Source organism: Arvicanthis niloticus, chromosome 1, assembly GCF_011762505.2.
Source record: "Arvicanthis niloticus isolate mArvNil1 chromosome 1, mArvNil1.pat.X, whole genome shotgun sequence".
NCBI lineage: Eukaryota > Metazoa > Chordata > Mammalia > Rodentia > Muridae > Arvicanthis > Arvicanthis niloticus.
The window spans coordinates 2,651,159-2,667,340 of NC_047658.1; the positions used below are offsets into that span (position 1 = coordinate 2,651,159).

Consider the following 16,182-nt stretch of genomic DNA (forward strand, 5'->3'; position numbering starts at 1 on the left):
ATGATAGTCCTGGTGTCTTTGAGATCCTCATTCAGAATCTGTCCTGACCCCCTTAAAAGTGCTCTAATGAGGCCGTGCTGGTGGCTACCTTCCACCCCACTGATCCCAGCCTGCTGATAACCTGTGGCAAATCCCACATCTACTTCTGGAGCCTGGAAGGAGGCAGCCTGAGCAAGCGGCAGGGCCTGTTCGAGGTGAGTGCCAGGGATTTGTGAACAAACTGATCTTGTGGGCCAAAGAGGGACACCTGGTAGACAGTCCAGAGGGCTCCAGGGGCTTGGAGGTATGGGAATACTGAGCTGTTACATGCCGGGCCTGTTTCCTCATCCGTATGAGGGAAGATCCTGCTGAACTCTGACCTGTGAGGGTCCAGCGGGTGAGAGAACAGGGAAGCTCCAGGCAGGTCGGGAATGCTCAGTGAACAGCATTGCCCAAATGATGTGGGGATTCACAGAGGCAGGCCGTAGGGAGAGGTGGGCTGGGGAGATGGCTCTGGATAAGGAGCTTACCCTGCATACACGAGGACTGGAGTTCCAGTCGCCAACCAAGGGAGCAGGGTGGGATATCTGTGATCCTCTGTAAACTCCAGGTCCAATGAGAGATCCTGCTTCAGTAAAAGTCTGTGAGGAGCAGTGAAGGAAGACATCTGATCAACTGCACACGTACATGCACACACATGAGCACAATACCACATACCTCCGTGCCCATGAACACACAACAAACACACTTAGCATGCACATATACACACACTTAGCATGCATACATGCTTGCCCATGAACACAATAGAACACCCCTCCATACACGTGAACACACATAACATACCCACATAAGCACACATACATAAACACACTTAGCATACTCACATACAGGAGCACACACATAACACACAAGCGCAAACACACTTAGCATGCACACACATACACAATAGCACACACATACTACAAGCCAGGGAGCAGGGCATGTGCTTATAATCCCAGCACTGGGGAGATGGAGACAGACAGACCCTTGGCCTATTTGTCTGCCAACCTAACCTATGGCAAGCCCCAGATCCTAGTGAGACAAGCCCCAGATCCTTGTCTCACAAGCGCGTTGAGGGCCAGAGATGATGGCTGGGTAGTGAAGCCTTAAAGTGCTCTTGCAGAGGACCACGTTCAGTTCCCAGCACCCACATCAGGCAGCACCCAAGAATCCCAAGCCACTTCTGGCCTCTGCAGGCACCCATACTCACAGGCACACACACACACATGCACATACACACACACACACAGAGACATACATACGCACAAACACACAGACACACACACACAGACATACAGACACATAGACACATACATAGACACACACACATACGTGCGGGCGTGTGCACAATTTTTAAACAATAAAAATAAGAACAAACAATATTTAGATAAGCAAGATGGCTCAGCAGTTAAACGTGCTTGCCACCACGGCGCAGAACCCGAGTTCAATCCCTGGAACATACATAATGGAGGGAGAGAACCGACTCCCACAGTTGTCCTCGGCCTCCACACGTGCACCACAAACATGTACAGAATAAATAAATAAAAGGTGTAACGAATCAAAAAAAATCAACATGTCAGGTGTGGTGGTATACACCTTTAATCCCAGCACTTCGAAGGTTGAGGCAGGCAAATCTCCATGAGTTCAAGGTCAGCCTGGACTATACAATAAGACTCCTGTGTCAGAGAGAGAGAGACAGAGAGACACAGACCATGAAATGCCACCGTGGTTGTCCTCTGGCACCCATGTAGATGCACACGCATGCGCACCCAGACGTGCGTGTTCACACGGAACCAGAACTGGAGATAAAGGCCCAGGAGGGCAGGGGCAGTTTAGAGAGGGTTCCCCACTCTTCCTGACTCAAAGCGCAGCACTGAGGGCTGGAGGCACAGAGGAAGATGTGTCTTAGACTCTGGAAACGGGGTGCCCGAGGCAGGGAGAAGAGAGGGAGCAGAGAAAACTAAAGACAGGACTAGCAGAGAATTGGGGGGCACAAAGAGGAGGGGTGAGAGGTTTGTCCCTGGTGGGCAAGGGTTACCACATGGTCAGAACTCCCAGGTACCCTTAGCCCTTCAGGTAGGAGGAGAGAGTAAAAGCAAATAATCTCTATGGGGTCTCCCTCCCCAAACCACAGGGATTTCCCTGGCCCAAAAGCCCCGAGTGCCTATGATCTGCACAAGGCCACCTGCTTCAGTGACATTCTCTGACACCTTCCTTCCTCCCTCTTCCTGTACTATAGAAACACGAGAAACCAAAGTACGTGCTGTGTGTGGCCTTCTTGGAAGGCGGCGACGTGGTCACTGGAGACTCCGGGGGGAACCTCTATGTCTGGGGCAAAGGTTAGTTCAATACATTAGTTTGGACTTTGACCTCCGTCTTTTCAAAATGTACCTTCCTGTACCTATCCATCTATCCATCCACTCATTCACAAATCCACCCACCTATTTATCCATCTCCCTGCCCGTAACCATGCTCATGTGGAATCAGTGTCACTGTAGAATAAAGTTCTCCTCTTTTTCGTGTGTGTGTGTGTGTGTGTGTGTCCGCACGTGCGTGTGTGTGTGTGTGTGTGTGAAGGCTGGAAGTGATTGACAAGTAGCTCACAGTTACTGTTCCACCATATTCTTTGAGGCAGGTCTCTCAATCAAACACAGAGCTCACCGATACGACTCTCACTAGCCAGCTTGCTCTAAGGATCCTGTCTCCATCCACCCAGGCAGGGCATTCTTGTGGGTTCTGTGGATCTGAATTCTGGTTGTCACACTTGCTTGGCCAGTACTGTAACCATGAAGCTTCCAACACCACGCTAGGGTACATTTTTTTTTTCTTGTTTCTTTCTTTTCTTTTTTTAAAAATTATTTATTTGGAGGCTGGAGAAATGGCTAGGTGGTTAAGAGAACATTCTGCTCTCCAGAGGACCTGACTTTGCTACCCAGCAACTGTGTCAGGTGGCCTGCAACTCCTGCTCCAGGGGATCTAACTCCTCTGGCTTCTGCAGCCACCTGCACTCATGTACACATACCTAAACATACACATAAACACACATACATGCACTCGTAGTTTAAAAAAAAAAAAAAAAGGAAATCACCAGGCAATGGTGGCGCATGCCTTTAATCCCAGCACTTGGGAGGCAGAGGCAGGTGGATTTCTGAGTTCGAGGCTAGCCTGGTCTACAGAGTGAGTTCCAGGACAACCAGGGCTACACAGAGAAACCCTGTCTCAAAAAACCAAAAAAAAAAAAAAGGAAATCTAAAAATATTTATTTAATTTTATGTGTAGGAGTGTTGTGCCTGCATGTATGTGTATGCACCATGTGCATGCAGTGCTCACAGATGCCACAAGAGGGCACCAGATCCTGTGGGTCTGGAAATATAAATGGTTGTGAGCTACCTTTGTTGGTGTTAGGGTCTGAACCCAGGTCCTCTGCAAGAGCAACAAATGCTCTTAACACTGAACCATCTCTCCAGCCCTTAAGATACATTCTTATTTTCCAGTTCTAGCATCTTGAGGAGCCTCAGCTCAGGCATCTCTGACTCTGTAGCCATTCTCAGTCCCCCAGCCTTTGTCCTCCGCTAGTTTCACATTAGCAACCGAGGCCTGAGTATAAATGTGTGAAATGACTCGGCCGTAGCCAGTGCGTTGTGTAAGTAACTGGTGGATTTATGTATGTATGCGTGAATGGAAGAGTGGGTAAGAGGATGGATTTGTGGATGAGTAGATGGATAGACGGATAGGTCCATAGCTGCGTGAATGGATGGGAAATGAGTGAATGGCTGTATGAGTGGATTAGGGGAGAGGGATGGAGATGGATAGAAGGAAGAGTGAAAAGATGGATTGATGGACCAATAGATGGATGAGTGGGTGGGTGAGGTGGTAGATTGATTTAAGGATCAATAAGTAGATGAATAGATGAATGAATGGGGAGGTGGAAGGAAGGATTGTTGGATCATTAGAGAAATGTAGATGGATACATGAGAGGCAGGTGGATAGAAGGAAGCGGGAGAGAATCGATGATGGACTAGTAGATAGCTGAATGCGTCGATAGATGAGAGATGGATACGTAGATCGGTAGATAGATGAGCAGATAAATAAACCGATGGTAGGAGAAATGGATGGGTGAGTGGAAGAAGCCGTGGAGGCGTGTGTGAGTGGGTTAGTCAAAGGACTAGTGGGTGGGTGTGAGTTTGGATGTCTCAGTGGAGAGAGGATAACGTGGAGTCTGTGCGTGGTGGGCAAATGGGTCGGTAGTGGGTGCAAGACCAAGAGAAACATAGAAAGGTGAATGAACAGGTGGATGTGGGCTTCGTGGCTTTAGGTCCTCACAGGGTTCAGTAAAGGGACAGCCTCCCCACGCCAACTCCTATCCCTGATCTCCCCGCAGGTGGAAACCGCATCACCCAGGAAGTTCAGGGAGCCCATGATGGTGGCGTGTTTGCGCTCTGCGCCCTGCGGGACGGGACGCTGGTGTCTGGAGGGGGGCGCGATCGTAGGGTGGTCCTCTGGGGTTCAGACTACAGCAAGGTGCAGGAAGTGGAGGTGAGGACTGGGAATGGGGGATGGCCTTGTAGAATCGTGGCCAGGCTACCCTATGGGATTCTGAACTCTGGACTTTCCCCGACCACGCGTCATCCCACCCCACCTCGCATGTATCCTACACACACCTCTACCCACTCAGGTCCCTGAGGACTTTGGTCCTGTACGCACCGTGGCAGAGGGCCGGGGAGACACATTGTACGTGGGAACCACCCGTAACTCCATCTTGCTTGGCTCGGTGCACACAGGTTTCTCGCTGCTTGTCCAGGTGAGTACCTCCCCAGTTCTCGTCCCACCCCTAAGTGTACCTCTCTCATCCTCACCGCCACCAACACCACTGTCATCGCTGTTACCACGCCTCCATTTCTTTCTCTTCTTGTTTACATCTCTGCCCCATCCCTTTCTTCCTGGCCTGGGAAACCCCACATCCCTTCCCTTCAGCTATCTCTCTTCTCTTCGGATCTCCCACGCTGCCCTGGCCCAGAACTCCCCAAAGGGTTACCCGTCTACTAAAGTGGGTCCCCAGCACCCGTGCTCGTAAATAGACTGCCCCTTGCTCATCTGATTGGGGATAGATAGCATCCTCCTATTTGGTTGGTAAGTGCCATTGCAAACTGTCAGTTTCCCACAAGTTCTACACCCCAACCGCACGGATCTTAGAAGGCCTTAAGGGGTTGGCCTGATGTTAATACTTTCCTCCTCTCGCTCATCCTCTTCCTCATTGTCTTTTTTCTTTCTTTCTTTTTCTTGTTTTAATCTTTGAGGTTTGGATCGTGTGTAACCCAGGCTGTTCCTAAAACTCACAATGGAGCCAGGGCTGGCCATGAGCTCCTGAATCTCTAACTCCCACGATTATAGGCGGACACTGTCACATTGGCCTCTGATTCCTCCTTGACACTCAAATGCCCAGTCCTACCTCACTCCTGTGCCATACTCAGTTCAAAACCAACCTAGCAGGAGGCAGTGTAGCATAGTAGTTTGGAACTTGGAGTCGGGGACTTGGCTAGCTATTTGGAAATCTTAACCCTGTGGCTCATTAGCTGTGTGATACTGGATAAGTGAGTCACCTCTCTGTGTCCATGAGACAGAGAGACTGACTGCATGAGGTTTTGTGAGGATCTGAGTCACTTCACCATAGCATATGTATTGTTGATACTGGTGTCCGAGGCAGAGGAGTAGCTCTCAGTGTCTTGGTCCTCCTTGCCCAATGGTCTCCTTTCTTTATCTGATCCTTGCTTTTCTCCCTCTGCAAGTTTAGCTAAAATCTATGCTGTTGCATATAGATGCCGCTCTGGCCTTGGTTTCTGTAAGAAAACAGAGGAAAGTCGAGGCTGGGGCAGTCGCTCAGTCGGTAAAGCATTTGCCTAGCAAACATGAACACCTGGGCTTAAGCCGCAGAACCCATGTTGAAAGCTGGGTGTGTGATGTAATCCCAGCATGGAGGAGGCAGAGGCACAAAGAGCCCTTCTCAAGTGAGTTCCTGAGGATGACCACACCCCAAAAGATAGAGGAAAGCAAGCCAGCAGAATCTCGTTACCACTACTATTATTATCAGTAATGTGTGGTGGCTTTTGCCTGTGCACCACACATGTGCAGCGCCCGTATTGGCCAGAAGAGGGCGTCAGAGCCCTTGGAGCTGGAGTGATAGCAGGTGGTTGTGAGCCACCCTATGGGAATACAACCAGGGGGTCTCTGAAAGAGTACCCTGTGCTTTTTTGATTCCTGGTTTGTTTGTTTTTCTGAGACAGGGTTTCTCTGTGTAGCCCTGACTGTCCTGGAACTCACTCTGTAGATCAGGCTGGCCTGGAACTCAGAAATCCGCCTGCCTCTGCCTCCCAAGTGCTGGGATTAAAGACGTGCACCACCACCAGCCATGCAACCAAAGCTCTTTACCCCACCCCCACCCCGCAAGCCTTCCTGCCAGCCCCAGGATTTCTCTTCAATCATTTGTTGTTTTTTGTTTCTTTCCTTGAGACAGCATCTCATGTGTCTCTGTGGCTAGGCTAGTACTTGCTTTATGGCAAGTGTAGCTTTGCACGTCTGGCAAGTCTCCTGCTGGACTAATAGCTATGTGCCACCATGTCTGGATTGGCTAGCAGGACTTTCCTTCTCTGAAGCAAGAAAGAACCTTAATAACCTCTATGAATATTTATTTATCTATTTTTGTTGCTTTGAGACGGGTTCTTTCTAGATAGTCCGAGCTGGCTTCAAATCCACACTCCTGCCACACTCTTTCCTAGTGTTCAGGTGTGAGCCACCATGCCCAGCTGGATTATTAGTAATATATGTTAATATAGCATAAATATAACTGAATAGCAATCATAATATAAATTACTGCTTGTAACTATAGTTATTGATTAACAACACACTGCTTTTTGGGGGGGCTAATGATTGCTAGTGACTTTTTGTTCTTTGTTTTTTTTTTTGTTTGTTTTGTTTTTTGTTTTTTTGTTTTTCCTGAGACAGGGTTTCTCTGTATAGCCCTGGCTGTCCTGGAACTCACTCTGTAGACCAGGCTGGCCTGGAACTCAGAAATCCGCCTGCCTCTGCCTTCCAAGTGCTGGGATTAAAGGCGTGCACCACCACTGCCTGTACTAGTGACTTTTATTCTCTGAGGACCTTCTTTAAGCTGGCCTGGGGTTTTTTTGTTGTTGTTGTTTTGGTTTTTTTTTTATGGGGGGGGGGTGGGTTCAAAACAAGGTTTCTCTATGTAGTCCTGGCAGGCTGGCCTCAAACTCACAGATATCCTCCTGCCTCTGTGTTGGGATTAAAGGTATGCACCACCACTGACCAGTTTGTTCATTTCTTGGTGTAAGAATTTAATACAGGGCCACAGACATACTAGACAAGTGCTTTTCTATTGAGCCACGCCCCCAGCCCCTCACTGGGGGATTCTAGGCAGGGGCTCTACCACTGAGCCACGCCCCCAGCCCCTCACTGGGGGATTCTAGACAGGGGCTGTACCACTGAGCCACGCCCCCAGCCCCTCACTGGGGGATTCTAGGCAGGGGCTCTACCACTGAGCTATATTTCCAGCCTTTTAGTCCTTTATCTTTTGACCCTTGAGACAAGGTATTGTGTAGCTCAGACTTGCCCTGAACTAGCTGTCTACATGAGGCTAACCTTGAAATCCCGATCCTCCTGCCTCCACATCCTGAGAGATGGGTTTGTGCCCCTGTACCTGCCTTGTGTTTAGCACTTTCCATTCATGTCTGAGGGAGCACCATCACACTTTGAGGAACATATGATAATTGGCCCCATTTTATAGAGCATGAAACTGAGGCTCCAAGCAGGACATGGTAGTATACTTATAATCTCAGCAGTCAGGACATTGAGGCAGGAATATTTCTATGAGTTCCAGTCTAACCTTGACAAGAAAGGGAAGGGAAGCCCTGTCCCAAAATAAACAAGGCTAGGTATATATATGGCTCATGAGGTAATGTTCTTTCTGTATAAACATAAGGTCCTGAGCTTGATTTCCCTAGACCCTATGTATAAAAGCTGGGTGAACACTGTAGCATGCCTGGATCCCAGAACCAGAGAGGATGAGACAGGCTGACCGACCCTTGAGGCTTGTAGCCTGCCTGTCTATCCAAGTTCTAGGTAATAGGGAGAGACCTTGTCTCAAAAAATAATAGAGCAGGGACCAGTGAGACAGCTCAGGGGGTAAAGGCACTTGCCACCAAGCTTAATGACTGGGTTCAGTTCCTGGAACCTACATGGTGGGAGGAGAGACCTAACTCTCAAGACGCTATGACCGCATGCAGGCATCGACGGTGCACCCACACAGCCTGACTCCCGGCTTCTATGCTTAGGTGTGTGTGCAAACACACACAAGAACACATACTCAAGGACACACATGTACACACACAAGAACACATATACATACACTCACACATAAGAACATACACATACAAACACACACAGTCACACATACACATTCACACATATACACATAGACAAACACGCACATATATACACCGTCACACAAACACACATACAAACACACAGGAACACACACACAAACAAAAACCTTAGAAACCTGAGGTTCCAAAGTGAGCTCAGCTGACTAGGTGGCTCCCACTGTCAATGAGAGCTGAGGAAACTCCATGTGACCTTGGACCTCAGTTCTGTGACCCAAGACAAGGTCACTAGGCTCTTCCCAGATCCTTTGGGCTGAAACCTGGGAAGTGTATACCAAGGGTGGATGGGACCTGTGTGGCTACTGAGGTCATACTTGGAGCCACTCTCCTCTCCCTTCTATTCTGCAAAGGGGAGAGCAGAGGGTTTGGAGAAGGGACAGGACATGTTTTAAGCCCTCCAGTGTCAGCCTGTCACGTCACGGGAGCTGGCGCCTGTGCAGAAGGGGCTTGCCTGGGTTGCTACAGAGTGGATCCTTCCCATCACCTTTCTTCTGTCCTTCCTGCAGGGACATGTGGAAGAGCTGTGGGGCCTGGCCACACATCCTAGCAGAGCACAGTTTGTGACCTGTGGGCAGGATAAGCTGGTGCATCTGTGGAGTTCGGAGACCCACCAGCCAGTGTGGAGCAGGAGTATTGAGGTATGGGCTGGGATGCAGAGCCAGGCTTCTGAGAAGTGGCACAGCAGGTGGAAGCCAGACATGCTCTGTATTGGGAATGGAGAGATGGCTCAGTGGTTAGGAGTACTGACTGCTCTTCCAGAGGTCATGAGTTCAATTCCCAGCAACCACTTGGTAGCTCACAACCATCTGATGCCTTCTTCTGGTGTGTCTGACACAATTAGAATAAAAAAAATCTTTCCTTTTAAAGGGGGGAGGTGTGTGGAAGCAGAGGCAGGTGGAACTCTGAGTTGAAGGCCAACCTGGCTTGGTTTATACAGTGAGTCTCATATCTCATATGGGAATGGGAAGAATAAGTTTCTCTTAGGTTAGCATACCCAAGAAATGGAGATGGCTTCTGGAAAGCATCGGAGAGGACCTCAGGCCATCCTAGGAACTGGTTCTGAGTGGGAGTACCTAGTTGGACTTGGGACTCCAGCTCTTTTCCCTTCCTTCCCAGGACCCTGCCCGTTCGGCTGGCTTCCACCCCAGTGGCTCAGTCCTAGCGGTGGGCACAGTGACCGGCAGGTACTTCTGAATGGACCGCGTCCTTACCGGCTCCTTTCCTAATATTTCACTGCCCTTAGAGCTCCCAGCATTTTAAACCTACTGTTTAATCCTAAAGGCCAGTCTGAAGCCCCACCCCTTACATTCAAAGCACCTCTCTTCCCTCCTCCCCCTTCTGGGTCTCTGCCAACCTATATGACGTGCCATAGGCTCCTAAGCGGGATGAGGTGAGAGATGAAGCGGGCAGGGGGTGGGTGCATGGGTGTTGTTCATCTCAGTCTATCACAGCCTAGCCTCATTCCTCACTGTGTGGCTCCACCCATGGTAGTCTGGCCCTGCCCTCTCAATCCTGCATTTGGGAGGCACTTTTCTCTCTCCTTCAGGACCCTCATCAACAGCAGTGCATCCTTCCCCCATTATCCCTTCTCCTTTAAGGTGGCTGCTACTGGACACAGACACCCGTGACCTGGTGGCTATCCACACAGATGGCAACGAGCAGATCTCTGTGGTCAGCTTTTCACCAGGTAGGCTTGGGGTCCTGGGGAGGCAGGGCCTTCGGGATTGAGGTTTAGCGGTACAACAGGCTGGGGGGTGAGGGGCTACAGCTCCCCCGTGGGGGAGCTAGTCATGGAGGGAGGCGGGGACTGTGGAGGAGGGGCGGAGTCTGGGTGCTTCCTCATAGCCCCTCCCCCTCCCCAGACGGGGCGTACCTGGCTGTGGGCTCCCACGACAACTTGGTGTACGTGTACACGGTGGACCAGGGTGGCCGCAAGGTCAGCCGCCTGGGCAAGTGCTCGGTGAGTGGGCAGTGGTCCCCAGCCCGCGCCACCACCCCGCCCAGTGGGGTGCAAAATTAACTTTTTCTACCACAAGGGAGCCAGCCACAGCTTCAGAATGCAGCTGATTTTTTTTTCTTGCCCTGACTATGTCAAGGCGTCTCAGTCGGCCCCCGTCCTCATCCCTTATTGTGGTCTAAGCCGCCCCTTCGTGTAGCCTCAACCTTCACCTTCCAAGCCCCGCCCCCATTTGTAGCCCCGGCCCTGCATTCTAAACCTATCCCTGCCATCCCAAGAGCACCTCTGTGTAGCCCCGCCCCTCCCATGCAAAACTCGCCCCCTGTGTGGAGTTCCGCCCACTTGTTCTAAATTGCCTTTGTCTTCTAAGCTCTTTCGTCAGCCCCGCCCATCAGTCTGCCCCTCCCACCCCCGCCCATGGTAGTCTGGCCCCGCCCCCACCCTTCAAAGGCCTGTGTATCCTTCCCTCTAGTCCAGTGTGTTCTCACTCTGTGTATTTTGCCTCCTGATCTTGATTTAATCCACCCCCTTTCCCCGGCTCAGCCCTCTCCTGTGCTTTAAGTGACCCTTGCGTCCCTTGCAGGGCCATTCCAGTTTTATCACCCATCTGGATTGGGCCCAGGACAGCACCTGCTTTGTCACCAACTCTGGAGACTACGAGATTCTGTACTGTGAGTTCTCTGACACTAGCCAGTTTCCTTTCTTCTGTCGCTTATTTGCATGTGATTTGCATACAGTTCTCTGTTCCTTGGGCTAGTCCAAACTGATCTGATTTGAAACTGCAATCTCTAGCTTGTGATTGCTTTTCTGATTCATCCTGTTATTTCCCTTTGGCTTTGGTGAATGGACAGCAGGGTTTTGATGCAAATGTACCCAGCTCAGGTTTTAGCCTGTCAGCACCCAAAATCTAGCCTTCAGCTGGTCCAGGGAGACAGAAATAAGTTCAGGGATCTTCAACCCCTCTGTCTTGAACCTCAGTGCTGGGAAATAGATTGGCTAATGGTAGTCCCTGAGCATCTCTCCTGATTGTCTGCCCCAGGGGACCCCGCCACCTGTAAGCAGATCACCAGTACAGACACCGTGAGAAATGTGGAATGGGCTACCGCTACTTGTGTGTTGGGTTTTGGAGTTTTTGGTAAGTTCTGGAATGGGGAAGTTTCCACTGAGGACGGGAAATCTGAGAAATAACCCTGGCTTGTGACTTTCATAGTCGTATATGGATGGCTTCCAGTTCAGGGAATTCACTCTATAACTGTTTGAATGGTACTAGCAAAAGAGGAAGGGCAGAGGGAAAAGACCTCTGAAGTCTCTCAGAGCTTAAAATAAAACCAAATTCATGGCGGCACCTGGCTCAGAGAGCTCCACGCTGAAGCCCCTCCAAGTTACCTATCCCTTCAGGTCCCCAAGCCGTTATCAGTAGCTGCATGAACACCACTGGCCTGGGTAGCGCTGGAATATAGTGGGGACCGCAAGAGTCTCAGGTCTGCTCTTCTGGAGCTGGCGGTCAAATGAAGACAGTAGCCTCACTCCGTTGTGACCCCATAGGTACTAGCTGGGGAAGGTGAAGCAGCACTGGAGAAGGCATGTCGGGCCAACTCTGAAGAAGTTAGAAAGGGCCTCCTGGAGAGAGAGCCATTTGAGCAGGGACCTGGAGCGAGCGTCAAGCCACCCCCTCACCCCCTCACCCCCTCACGGGGCATTCTAGGCAGGGGCTCTGCCATTGAGCTATGTCCCCAGCTTTTTTCTTTCTTTTTTTAAAAACTTTTTGAGTTATCCAGGGAGGTCTTGAACTATTTTCTTTTCCTTTTACCATGCCAGCTTCCAAGCAAATTTTTATCCCTTCTCTTGTCACGTCTGCAGGGATCTGGCCCGAGGGAGCAGACGGCACAGACATCAATGCTGTGGCCCGCTCTCATGATGGAAAGTTGCTGGTTTCTGCTGATGACTTCGGCAAAGTGCACCTGTTCAGCTACCCCTGCTGTCAGCCGAGAGTGAGTCTTTCTGGAGGGCCTGAGGGTGTGGGATTGGAGCCTGTACTCACTCCTTTGTGGGAATATCTGTTTTATTTTTAGAAGAGGGTCTCAAATAGCCCAGGCTTGCTTCAAAGTCCCTATATAGCCAAGGATGACTTGAATTCTCACCAATCCCCCTGCCTCTGCCTCCCCAGAGCGTAGATGTACACTATCACCCACGTTTATGTGTTGCTAGCGATGGAGCCCAGTGCTTTTCTGCCCCCGCGGCGGCCCTGCAGCGGCCTCGCTCGCCTTTGCTGTTGTTCATCTTATTTACTCCTCTCGGGACCTTAGTTTCCCCACCACTATAGGATGTCTTCACGGCACTCATAGGCGTCTTTCATAGGGTTCTGAGATGAAGCCCATAGCTCTGGGTTATTGCATACTCCCTTTTTACAAGCATTAAATGAGCACCTACTGTGTGCCTGGGCAAATAAGATCCGTGGGGCCACTGTCCTCACTAAGCCAGGTATAAGACTACAGTGCTCAGGGTTTGTGTTCCCAGCACCCATGATTCCCCTGTGGGCCCAGGACAAAGACCAATTTTCACAGAGCCAAATGGCTAGTGAGAGCGTTTGTCTGAGGCTGGGAAAGTCTGCTCCTTACCACACGCAGCGTTTTTTCTAAATGATGTAGAGCTAGGACTTAATGAAGATATTTTAATGTAACTTAAGAATGAGGGTTAAGAAAGAGGCACACCCAAGAGCCTAAGTGTGGCCTTCTGGGCTTCCCAAAAAGGAGGAAAGTAAGCCATACCTGAGTGTGGGCACAGGCTCCCCATGGGAGAATCGCCACAGCCCACTTTTAATAAGAACCTCCCAGTTCAGTGAAGTCAGATCTTACAAGCTTTATCTATCCTTATCTTCAGTGCTGAGAATGGAAGCAAGGGCATCATGTGCACTATGCAAAGACTCCACCACTGAGCCACGCCCCCAGGCCCTCACTGGGGGATTCTAGGCAGGGGCTCTACCACTGAGTCACGCCCCCAGCCCCTCACTGGGGGATTCTGGGCAGGGGCTCTACCACTGAGCCACGCCCCCAGCCCCTCACTGGGTGATCCTGCGCAGGGGCTCTACCACCGAGCTACGCCTTCAGCAGCCGTGCCAGCTCACTGCCAAACCTAATGGTCTAAATTCAATCCTCAAGATCTTCACAGTGGAGGGAGAGAAACAATTCTTACGAGTTGTCTCCCGACCTCCACGTGTGCTCCCTGGTATTTGTGCATCCGTGTTCATGCATGCCTACACAAGAAGGGAGGGGTGTCTGGAGAGATGGGTCAGCAGTTAAGAGAATGCACTGTTCTTCTAGAGGCCCTGAGTTCAAGTCCCAGCACCCACATCAGAAGACTGACTTATATTCAGCTCCAGGAGATCCAGCACCACCTTCTGGCCTCCATGGGTCACTGTACAAACCTATACTGTGACACACATATATACATGTAATTAAAAATTAAAATCAAGCCACATAGTAGTGGTGCATACCCTCAATCTCAGCACTCAGGAAGCAGAGGTAGGCAGGTCTTTGTGAGTTCAAAGTCAGCCTGGTCTACAAAGGGAGCTCCAGGACAGCCAGGGCTGCATAGGGAGACCCTGACTCCCAAACCAACAACAAAAATAACTAAATAAATTAAATTAAAAGGAAGCAAGGACTTTATGAGCTTTAGGACAACCTGGACTGTACAGTAAAAACCTGTAACACACATACACACGCGTGCACACACATGCCTACACACACACACACACACACGTGGGCGTGCACATACATTTATATATGGTTCTAAAGAAGAAAGTGCCAATGGCCTCCAGGTAGCGTTTTTCATCTGACCTCTTTTTCCCCTCTTCTTCCCTTCTAACAGGCCCTGAGCCACAAATACGGTGGACACAGCAGTCATGTGACTAATGTGGCCTTCCTGTGGGATGACAGCATGGCCCTAACCACTGGGGGCAAAGACACGAGCGTGCTGCAGTGGCGGGTAGCCTGAAGCAGGGGTGTGGGGCAAGGGTAGAGTCCTGTGGCAGGGTTGAGATCTATTTTTGGGAGATGTCTATTGCGGAGTACAGTAATATATACCCAGAGAATGTCTATAGCAGAGGGGGTTATGGGGCGGGCGGGTGAGCAGACAGACAGAAGTCTCTATTTATGGGGTGGGACAAGTGGGACACCATGTTTTGTGGGAGCTGTTGGTGTTTGGTTTGGGGTATTTTTTTTTAAGTTTATTCTTTTATATCATTCAGAAATACAGACTTATGCACTGAGCTGTCTGGAGTCTGGTCTATGTATTTGGTGTATGCGTGTGTGTGTGTGTGTGTGTGTGTGTGTGCGTGCGCGCGCGCGCGTGCGTGCATGCGTGCGTGCGTGCGTGCATGCATCTTCCTAAATTGCTCTCTGCCATTTTTTTTTAATTTAACTTAAAATAAAATTGATTTAATTTTATTGTAATTTTTAAAAAATAAATTATGGCCAAGCGGTGGTGGCACACGCCTTTAATCCCAACACTTGGGAGGCAGAGGCAGGTGGATTTCTGAGTTCGAGGCCAGCCTGGTCTACAGAGTGAGTTCCAAGACAGCCAGGACTATACAGAGAAACCCTGTCTCGAAAAACCACCACCAACAACAACAAAATAAATTATGTAGGAGTGTGTCTGTCTGACTGCATATGTGTTCAGCTGCCCTTGGAAGCCAGCAGAGGGCGCTAGATCTCTTGGATTTAGAGATGCACGCTGTCGAGAGCTGCCCAGGGTAAGTACTGGGAACCGAACTGAGTTCTCTGTCAGAGCAGCAAGTGCTCTGGCATCCTCCATCTATTTTGGTTTTTTAAGATAGTCTCTCTTACTGAACCTGAAACAATATGTCTAAACTGGCTGTCCAGTAAGTCCCAGGGGTCCTCCTCTCCCTCCCCAGAATTGTGGTGAAAGACCTGGGCTCAGATCTTACATGGGTGCTAGAGACTGATCTGAGTTTCCCATGTTTGCCTGGTAGGCACTTTATAGGAGCGATCTCCTCTGCTTCTAGAAAGGATCATTTTAAAAAATATTGTTTGTTTGTTTGTTTAATGTATGTGAGTAGCTGTCTTCAGACACACCAGAAGAGAGCATCCGATTCCACAACAGATGGCTGTTCAGTGCTCTTAACTGCTGAACCATCTCTCCAGCTTGGATTATTATCTTTTTTAGGCAGGGTCTGGCCTCAAACTTCCTGTGCAGCTAAGGATGGTCTTGGTATAACCTTCCCAAGTAGGGAGGCTCTCAGGCACACACCGCCATGCCTGGAATATGTGTTGATGTGGTTGAGAACCCAAGGATTCTGTGTGTGTGCCAAATGCTGCAGCAGTCTAAGTAACAGATTCCACACAATAAAAACTTTCTTTTGTTTTGTTGTTTGGTTGGTTTTGGTTTTTGAGACAGGGTCTCCCTGTGTAGCCCTGGCTGTCCTAGAACTCGATCTGTAGACCAGGCTGACCTCAAACTCCAAGATTCACCTGCCTCTGCCTCCCAAGTGCTGGGATTAAAGGTGTGTGCAGCCATGTCTGGCAAGTAAATATAGTTAAAAAATAAGTTGGAGAGAGTCTGAGAGGTGACTCGGTAGCCTTGCCTTGCAGGGCGAACCTCTTGGCTTGAGGTCGACCCAGAACCCATGTAAAGGTGGAAGGAGTGAATGAATCCACAGTGTTGTTCTCTGACCTCCCTGCAGTGCACGCGTACACACCCCCACTCCCACTCGCTCACTGAAGAGAGAAAGCC

General features: G+C 50.0%; 1 protein-coding gene across 7 annotated transcripts in view; it reads left to right on the forward strand.

Annotated features, from left to right (window-relative positions):
- Eml2 (EMAP like 2) overlaps positions 1–14,698 on the forward strand; it is a 29,761-nt gene extending 15,063 nt beyond the window's left edge. For 6 of the 7 annotated variants that reach the window (XM_076928724.1, XM_034505275.2, XM_076928714.1 and 3 more), the window contains 12 exons: positions 60–194; positions 2,258–2,357; positions 4,400–4,554; positions 4,694–4,819; positions 8,981–9,112; positions 9,591–9,658; positions 10,073–10,161; positions 10,337–10,434; positions 11,015–11,102; positions 11,471–11,566; positions 12,292–12,422; positions 14,299–14,698. In XM_076928724.1, the coding sequence (XP_076784839.1) occupies positions 60–194; positions 2,258–2,357; positions 4,400–4,554; positions 4,694–4,819; positions 8,981–9,112; positions 9,591–9,658; positions 10,073–10,161; positions 10,337–10,434; positions 11,015–11,102; positions 11,471–11,566; positions 12,292–12,422; positions 14,299–14,424 (1,344 nt within the window). In that variant the 3' untranslated portion in view covers positions 14,425–14,698. Of the gene's footprint in view, positions 1–59; positions 195–2,257; positions 2,358–4,399; positions 4,555–4,693; positions 4,820–8,980; positions 9,113–9,590; positions 9,659–10,072; positions 10,162–10,336; positions 10,435–11,014; positions 11,103–11,470; positions 11,567–12,291; positions 12,423–14,298 lie in introns of those variants that run through there. The other variant, XR_013108588.1, reaches the window with a different exon arrangement.
- Positions 14,699–16,182: the final 1,484 nt, after the last annotated feature.